General features: G+C 19.4%; 2 protein-coding genes across 2 annotated transcripts; both read right to left on the bottom strand. All coding sequences in view use genetic code 6, as the record gives it.

The window, feature by feature from the left end:
- Nucleotides 1–418: 418 nt before the first annotated feature.
- On the bottom strand, nt 419–1,198 carry TTHERM_001204222 (hypothetical protein; the record flags this gene model as incomplete). Its single annotated transcript, XM_012795846.1, has 3 exons — nt 419–611; nt 673–846; nt 906–1,198. The coding sequence occupies 3 exons, from the start codon at nt 1,196–1,198 to the stop codon at nt 419–421; spliced, it is 660 nt and encodes a 219-aa protein (XP_012651300.1).
- An 869-nt stretch (nt 1,199–2,067) lies between these two features.
- TTHERM_001204221 (hypothetical protein) lies at nt 2,068–4,019 on the bottom strand (the record flags this gene model as incomplete). The annotated part of the gene is made up of 3 exons (XM_012795845.1): nt 2,068–2,136; nt 2,199–3,200; nt 3,261–4,019. The coding sequence occupies 3 exons, from the start codon at nt 4,017–4,019 to the stop codon at nt 2,068–2,070; spliced, it is 1,830 nt and encodes a 609-aa protein (XP_012651299.1).
- Between the last annotated feature and the right edge of the window lie 6,036 nt (nt 4,020–10,055).

Raw genomic sequence — 10,055 nt, 5'->3', positions numbered from 1 at the left:
AAAGCAATAAAAGTAGTACTTGTTTAGACTATCATTACAGAGAGTATTTAATTTACATATAAACTAAGAATATTTGTTTGGTTATACTATTGTAATGAAAAAGTTTCAATATGCTACATTCCAGGATAGCTTAGAGCATAAATAAATTAGAATGAAAATATAAAAATAACATTTTTATTTTGGTCCATCTGGATACCTTATGCATCTTTGATAAATGTGTTAAACGTGCTAATGTTTCTAGATATATAGTTGCATAAATATATTGTGGGTGTAGTATCAACTAAAATTAAACTTGTTTAGCTCTCAAAAAAGTAGCTAGCTCCTTACTAAAATGAATTAAGTGTATTATATGTAAATAATGCTTAATCTCCTGGTATAGTCATAATGTTAATTTATTTTGTAACACCGGTGACTCCTATCAAAGTATTATAATTTATATCATAATAGATGTTTGTATTATTAGATCTGTAATCAAACAACTCAAGAATATTTTTAAAACTGTTTCTATAAAAATAGGTATTTGTGGGGCTAATAAAACATATTAAAAGTTATTCTTTGGAGTTTATTATAGGAATGTTTTGTAAATAATTTTAAAGTGGCAAATTATTAACCTATTATTATATTATTATTAAAAAAGATTAAGCTATAAAATCAAAATTTTTTTTCAATTACCTATTTAAATTATTAGGAGTCTAAACCAGTAAGTAAGTCTTTAATTTTAACAATAGGAGAATATATTATTAGCAAATTTTCACTGCATGATAAAGTAAACTTAAGATATAAAACAACCTAACTATTTGAGTATGAAAATGATGTACTAACTTAAATTTTAGTTCCATCTTGTACCTTTTTCATTCATTTTAAAATAAAGTTAATTAAAAAATAATAAAATGAGATTAAAATACCTTTATGATAAATAAGCTTTATTTTTAAGTTTTTGCAACTATAATTTTTTGACTGGAACAGTATTACAATTCTGTAATATTTGAATCTAACTAAGCTAATTGTTGATTTTTATTATTATTTTATTATTAATTATATAGAAAGATATTTTAACCCTTTACATAAATAAAGTTATAAGTGGTCCAATCTACAATTTTAATTAATAAATCAAAACTAAAGTTAATTGGTATTTAGCTTAATAATGGAATATGCTTTATTAAATCATAAATAAAAATAGATTAAGAGTCTTAATCATATATTGCTATTAGATTCGATTAACTTACAAAGTAAAGATCTTAAAGATTTTAGTTTGTTGTTAAATTTAGTATTTAATAAGGAATATTAAGTAAATTTTTATGCCAGTAAACACCATTTTCTGATTAAAATAAGTGGTACTATATATCATCCATTTATATTTAACCAATAAATTTATTATATTCTTCTTATTATTTAATTACAATCATATTATCTGTGTCTATTATTCTACCTGATTTTTAAACATATTAAGTGCTATTCAAAGTATAAAAGGTAATTAACTATTAATATTTTAAATTAGTTATTTAAGCTTCTAAAATTTGATATTATTTTAATTCCATATCAAATTTATAAAAATAATTTTAATCAGAGTAAAATACATATCTGTCATTTTACAAAATAGTTTATTTTGATAACAATTTATTAGGCGGGTATTAAATTCCAAGATTTAACCAAATCTAATTTTATAAATCTAAAGAACATATTAATATCACTCCATAGTAAAATATAAAAATTTCTTTTGTTTTTTAATAAGTAGTTGCTGGATTGTTAATAGGATAAAGCTATAGCTGAGCAGATTGTGCTATAAAATTTTACTGTTTAATAGAGAAAGGTTAGCAAATAGGAGAGCTAGTTTAACAAAAATACATAATATCATTATTAAGAATAATAGGTTAATATGAAGAGCTGTAAGTAGTCCAAAAAGAGTTTATTTTAGATTTCTAAAAATTGAATATTTAAGTATATTATAAGGTTGAAAAATCAAGCAAATACAGAATTAATTCTGACTTGCTATTTTTTAAAATATACATTAAATAGTCATCATTAATTAGAACATAATTATTTAGTGCAAACATTTTTAGTTAATCATCATTTATTAATTTTTGTGAGCTACTAAGGTTGTAAATCTGTGGACCATATTATACTATTAACAGATTTCTTTTTTTATTATAATTTAAGCTATTGGACAATAATGAACTACTATAGTTATATGACAAGACGCATTTTTATTATTATAAATCAAATATATATTACTAAATAATTTAACCATTTAATTATTAAAGTAAAATATATTTATTATTTATTTATTACACAAACTAATATTTTTATAAAATATTGCTTGTTTATTGATTTATACTTAAAATTTTTGTATTGATTCTTGGGATCTTTTAATAGTTTTAAACAGATTCTTATATTAGCATTATAGCTGATGTTTAATTTAAAAAATTTTAATAGCCATCTAAAATATAAAATTAATTTTTTTAATACTTTTTAGTTAAAGTAATAGCTAATTAATTTTAGTTTTAAATTAAATTTTTATCATAATAGAGAGTTTCAGATTAGTATGGATTTAAGTAGTTTATTTTGTATGAATAATCAGTAAGATTGTATTTCAACCTTATTTATTAAATCTATTAAGATACGATTACATCCATAGTATTATCCATCTAAAATATTACATTTATGATTTATGATTATTAAGAAATATAATTAAAATTCATATGTTCAAAGTTTTTCACATATTTTTAATTTTCACTTTATTAAATTAAAAAGCTCGTTAAATTCATAATTTAAAAAAAATCAGAAAATATAAAAATCAATGTCTAATTTGATCTTCTATCTTCAAAAACTTGAAAGTTAACTACTTAATAGTTTGTCAAATTAATTCTTTAAATTATTTATTCAGACAAATCATTTAAAACTAAAATTTGTAAATTGCTATCCTTTTAATTTAGATACATGATAGAATTTAGTAAATCTGAAAAATAAACTAAATAATTTTGATATAAATATTTCTAAAATTATTCTATTTAGCCACCTATGCTTATTAATTTTGATGAAATATTGATTTTTAAAATCGTAAAAATACCTAAATAATCATAAGAAAAGGCTATATAATAATCATTTCTTTACTAAAATTGATAAAAGGTATAATTTCCTAAATCTTATTATTAATCGATCTTTTATATCTCTATTGATCTATCTTCAAGAAAATTGGTTTTCTATTTTTTTATAAAATAAAAAAAATTACAACTAAAATAAAATTATATTTTTATTTTTACTTAAAATGAGTTATCAAACCATTAAATTATGTATGAAGTTTAAGACTTATTTTGGAATTAAAAGAATAAATAAATCTATTGATAGCTTATATCAATAGAATTTAATTTTCTATTAATAGCATCATACCAAACCAATGTATTTGTATATGCAGTTGTAGATAAAAAAACAAGTTAATTTATTGAATCTACTAATAACAGATTGTAATCATAGATTGTATTTTCTTAAACAAATAATACTTTTAAGGTTTTAAAATCCATAACAACTAATTTGTTTCCTGCTGTGCATCCTCCTTAATCTCCAACTATAAAGCTTTTTCTTTAATCTTCTATCCCATTTAATATATATAAATCATCGTAATTTGGTAAATTCTATAGGATTTATAAACTAATTATTTTCCAATTTTTGTCAGCTAAAGCAAAAGTGCAGCCATTTGCTAAAACTAAATATTATTATTGATTAACCTATTATATATCTATTAATGCTTGTTCAAAAGAAAATGATGAGCTTTCTTGTATTTATATGCATTTGGTAGTCTCTTCGCAAGTTAAAGCATCCATATTTTAGTAAAAAGTTGATGAGCATTCTTATTAACACTATTTTAGTTTTGGTGGACCTTAAATAAAATTTCTTAAAAATGGACAAACATTATTCATTAGTATGCACTAATTAGTATTCAAATCAAGTTCCATATTTTGATCACACTCATAACAATTTTAATTTGCATCACATTTTGTGCATCCGTAAACTTTACATTTCATACATTAATAGTTTTCACTCAAAAATTCATCATCTAAGCATTTTTTAATGCATGTAGAACTATTGATTGAACTTTTAATCAGATTCTGTTAACAACTAATACATGAGTTTTCATTTATGCTAAAACAAGTTAAGCAATTTTCAGAGCAATTAAGGCAAGACTTAGTAATAGCAGAGTAAATTTAGCTAGCTAAGCATTATTCACAACAACAAACCCTAATAGTAGATATTAAAATTAAACTAATTAATAAAAAAGTCATCAATTTATTAAATGCTATAAAACTATTCCTATTCCTTTAAATAATTAATTAATTTTTGAATATTAATAATCTTTAAATTTTACTAATTATTATTATCTCTAATCTTTAGCTCTCATACATAAAATCAAATAATTACAATTCAATAAAGAAATACATATGCTTAGAAGGCATAGATTTAAAAGAAAATAGCTATTAATTATTATTTTTATTTAAAATAAATTATTATTTAAAAGTAGTAGGAAGTAGAAAATTGAACAAATTTAAATTGTAATATTTTTTCTGCTTTTTCTATTGTAATATTTTTTTTGATTTAATTAAAATTAATAACTAAGATGTTTGTTTGCTAATTTTATGAAATAAGAGTATTTATAAATTTGGTTTGAAAATGACAAAAGTATACAAATAATAAATGGAAGTATAATTTATGGTTTAATATAAAAAGAAATGTTTAGTCTTTTAGTTTATTTTTTGTATGTATACTATTAATAGATTAATATTTATAATTACAGACACAAAAATTAGGAGTAATTAAATTTCCATAAAAAAAACTAAAATATTTTTTTTCAAAAATTAATAAACAAATACTAATAAAATAAAACATATTATAAATTAATTTGCTCTTTTATCAATTTGAGTTTTTCTAGATAGAAATTTATAGAAGTTAATTCATTTGAATTATTCAAAATAACATCAAGAGATAAATCTGATTTATTTTCTGTATAATTATTCTTTTTTTTTTTTTGCAATATTATTTGATGATAATTACAATTTATATTATTTAAAAGATAGGACTTATCACTAAAGCAAGTACCATAAAAAACATAATTACTAATGACTATATAACTATATAATTGGATATTCCTATAGATTATTTTCTAAAGAATCAATTTAAGCACACAAAACACTAAATATAATTAATACGATAACCCAAATTATCTATTCAAAAATAATTTAAATATATATTATGTTTCTATAAAATGGCCTCAAATAAATTGTAATTAATAATTCAATAAATTATATGATAATTAGAGTAATAGTAGATTTTAAACTACTTTTTTTAAATATGATTACTGTTATTGGAAGTGTTAAGCATTCGATTATAGTAAAAATCAGCATATACATTCTTGACAAACAAGATTCTAAAATGGTTCCATTAGTTAAATTTATTATCACTATACTAATAATACTTTATTTACTATGATTTATTCTACTTATCTTTATTAAATATAATTAAGCTGCTTATAAACTAATTATCAAGCTAACAAAGACCAAGCAGCAAATTATAAAGACATAAGTAAATATACCCTATATTGTTTATACTAAATATTTAATTATATGATTTAGATAACTGAGTTATAGTAGAAAACTAAAATAAGTAATTGTAAAAATTAAATTATAGTGAAGAAAATAATTCATCATATACTAAAAGAATATGTCTTTTTAATCTAGTATGCATTAGTAGAAATACAAATATCTGAAAAATTACTAAACAGCAACTATGAAAAATACAGCTCCGCTATTTTTAATAATACTGCTAGAAATATTATTATTTGCAAATTTATAATCTAAGGTCTGATTATAATATTAACTATCTATTTAAAAACTATTTGAGAAAATATTAGCAATTTCCAATCTTGATGTAATACCATTTTCTAAATTAAATATTGAAAAAAAAAAATTTTAGTAATTTTGCAATGACATTAAAAAATTACTTCTACTGTATAACTCTCAAAAATAATTTTTTTGTAAATTTTAAAATATTTTTATTAAATTTATAAAAAAATTAAATTGAGTTGAATATACTGATAAATTGAAACAAATATATGGATATTTAAAGGTATGTAAAATTAAAAAAATAAAATATAAAACGAGTACGATTTCCCATATCTTACTCTGTGACAAAATATCCCGGATGTTAAGTTCTCTATAGTTAACTAGTATTCGTCATTTTATAAAGCAGTTTCAGGATATATAACTGGTTATAGCTAATTTATTTCCACTTCAGGAATCTTTATGTAACTAAGAAATTAAATTAATTTTAAAATCACTAAGAAAAATGAAATAATTATAAGAATATTCATTAGATGTTTTTATATTTATATTTTAAAGTTAATAATTATAAATTTTAGAAGTATGCTTTATTTTTATAAATATTGAAAACTAAAGGATTTAGATTACAGTGATTATTATTTATTAACAAATTGAATTTTACTCATTAATCTCAAAATTTTTACATTTAAAAAAATAAAAAATTAATTGTAAGTAAAAAATAACTAGATTTAAAATTTAATATTACAAATATATAATTTTAAATGTACATCAGAATAATATTCTAAAGTTTTTAAAAAGCTATAACATTAAAGATCTAAATTAAACTAAATATTAAATTTAATTAATTAATTATGCAAAAAATAAATTAAAATTAAAATTTCAATCTAATTTGAATGATCAATAATTCTACTTTTTAGTCATGATTATTTATAGAGAAGTTGTTTACCACAAACTTTTAGAAATTATTAAACAAAATGAAGTTTGGAATAATAGCTCTTTATCAATATGTAAGCATAAAATAAAATTCCTATAAAAAAGATTTATAAATTTTGTAAGCAGCAATGAAAGTTTTTCTTAAAAAATAAAAGATCAAACTCAAACCAATATTTTAAATTAATTTATGAATAAAGATCTTTAAATTAATGAAATATATTAATAATTTATTCATATATATTTTCCACTATAATTTTATTATTTATTAGACAATTTCCAAAATACTTAGATTTTAATTAACTAAACATAAACAATATAGAATAAATAATCTTATAAGTGAGTTTACAATAGGGTCACTTTTAGATCATTTTGAAAAATCTTCTTATTGCCAAAAATTAGGTAATGAAAAACTTTACTTGGAGGGGGGCTGTATTTTTGTATTTTTTGATAAACAATTTGAAATTTAAAACAAATTTTTAAAAAATGTCAGAATAAAAGTGGGCTTAAATCATCAGCTACCCCAAATATAAAATATATAATTTAGATGAAATAAAAATGATAGAATATAAAGGATTTATAAAATAATTTAATCAAAAAAAATAACTATTTGTAATTAATTACTTTGCAAAAATACTTAGAAAAATAATATTTATTGAACTAATAATTTGTATTTCTATTCACCTATCTTCAAACATTTTAGCATTTTGACTTTCTATTTTTATAATAAAATAAGAAAAAATAAATAAAGTGATAACCTATATCAATGTAATTTAATTTTCTATTATAAAATTATTTATAAATGCAATTATTGATAAAAAAAACAAGTTAATTTTATAATGTACTAATATTTGATAGAATAATATATTGTTCGATCTTAAAGAAATAATACTTTTAATGTTTTAAAATCCATAACAACTAATATGCTTCCTGCAATACATCCACTTTAATCTCTAAAATAAAACTTTTTCTATATTATTCTATCCCTTTTAATAAATATAAACCATTATAATCTGCTAAATTCTAAAGTATTTATAAACTAATTATTTTCCAATTTTTGTCTAATAAAGCAAAATAGAAGCCATTTGCTAAAATTAGATACTAGTGATTAGACAATTATACTTCTGTTAATATGTTGTTAAAAGAAAAATATGAGCTTTCTTAAATTCATTTTCATTAAGCAGTTTCTTCACAATTTTAAGCATAATTGTTTTAGTAAAAAGTTGGAGCATTCTACTTAAACTATTTTTTTTAAACTTATTAAAAATGAGCAAACCATATTCATTAGTATGCACTAATTAGTATCCAAATCAAGTTCAATATTTTTATCAACTAATAAAAATTTTAATTTGCCACATTTTATGTTTTCATAAACTTTAAATTTCACACATTGTATATAATTAAATTCAAAAACTTACCATTTAAGCATTATTTATAGAAGTAGAACTATTGATTGAATTTATAAATAAATTGTGTTAACAACTAACGCATGAATATTCACTTACAATTAATGCAAGATTAAATAATAACAGAATAAATTTATTAACTTAATCTTTATCCATAAAAATAACCATTGAGAAGATACTATAATTACACTAATTAATACAAAACACATAAATTTAAATGTGATAAATCTATTTCTTTTCTTTTAATAATTAATAAATTTTTTAATATTAATAATCTTTAAATTTTACTAATAGCTAATATCACTAGTCTCTAGTTCTTATACATAAAATCAAATAATTACAATTGAATAAAAAAATAAATTTACTAAGAAGGTGGAGATTTAAAGAATTTGCAATTAAAAATATTAAGAAGATAAAATATATCAAATTAAAAAAATAATTTGATTATTTATATTTAGTTTTTCAATTTTATTTTGATTAAATTAAAATTAATATTTAATATTTTACTATTTGTTCTTTTATCGATTTGAGTTTTTCTAGAAAGATATTTCTAAAAGAGGTGGAGCACTATTTAATACATTTTAATTACTCAAAATATTATCATGAGATAAATCTGATTTTTACTTTTCTACACTAAATTTATATTTAAAACTCCTATTTAAATTGTATTTAATATGAATTTAGCTCCTGCATTCAGAGCCAAACATTAATTTAGCTAAAATATTGAATTTAATATATTAATTGCTTTGTTTTCAGCTGCATAAATTAATTCCTCTTCGATTATTACTATTAGTTTTTTTGTAAATTAAAAATTTGTTATAGTTACAGTATCACAATCTTAAATTATAAATATAGTAATAATTAATTTTAAGTATTTGCACATTTTTTATTATAATATTTCTTAATAATATATTAAAGAGTCCATTTAAAAATATCAAAGGATTGCTCTATGATATTGTAAAATGTATGAATTTTGATTAAGAAATATGAGCTTATCCAGCTATGTTTTGTTAATTATTAGTAAGTATTGATATTTCATTATCTAATGAATAAATATTGTTAAAATAGGAATTATTGAAAATTTTTATATCGATTAATTTACTATCAGCTCATTTTAAAATGGCTTAGTGTTTGTGATATTAAGATAATCCAAATTTGTTTGTGAAATATTTATCATTTTTTATGTTTTATGTATCAATTTACAATTTAATGACAACAAGTTCTTTTAGATTTATATTTATTGAACCATACCTATACCTCTCTGATGAATCTCATCTAAGAAGTATTTGGATGTATCATAAAAAAGCTAAGCTTAAATGAAAGAATCAAAAATAAAGATTGCAGAATCAGTGCAAGAGATTATATCAAAAAATTAATTTATTAAAAATTAAAAATATTTTTATTTATTTTTGTTTTATGATGTGAGAGTGTATTAAATTTATAATTTCAATTAAATTTTATTATCTTTTAATAAATAAATTTAAATATATTGAATGATAAATATAATATTTTTGATGTTAAAATTATTTAAAAAGCGTTAAATTGTATAACATAGCTTAATTCACATATATATATATATTTAAAAAAAATCAATTAATTAAATCTTTGAAATGCTTTATTAATGAGGTGAAGGGGATTTTTTAATCAAAACACTGTATTTAAAAATGAACTGTGATAGTGTTGTGTTAATCTCTTTTTATTTTGAAATCATTTTTGGTATGTCTTTTTTAGCAACCCTCTATTCTCCATATTTTAAAATAATAGCAAACAAATAGTTAAATACAAATTAAAATGAATAATGTTTATAATAAAAATTAATTAAATTATAGCATAACAAAAATAATTATCTTCAAATATTGAATATTGCAATTAAACACCAACAAACAAATAA

Source organism: Tetrahymena thermophila (genome assembly GCF_000189635.1).
Source record: "Tetrahymena thermophila SB210 genomic scaffold scf_8254797, whole genome shotgun sequence".
Classification (NCBI taxonomy): Eukaryota; Ciliophora; class Oligohymenophorea; order Hymenostomatida; family Tetrahymenidae; genus Tetrahymena; species Tetrahymena thermophila.
Note: the sequence above shows the minus strand (reverse complement) of the source record. Positions and strands in the feature narration are given on the sequence as shown.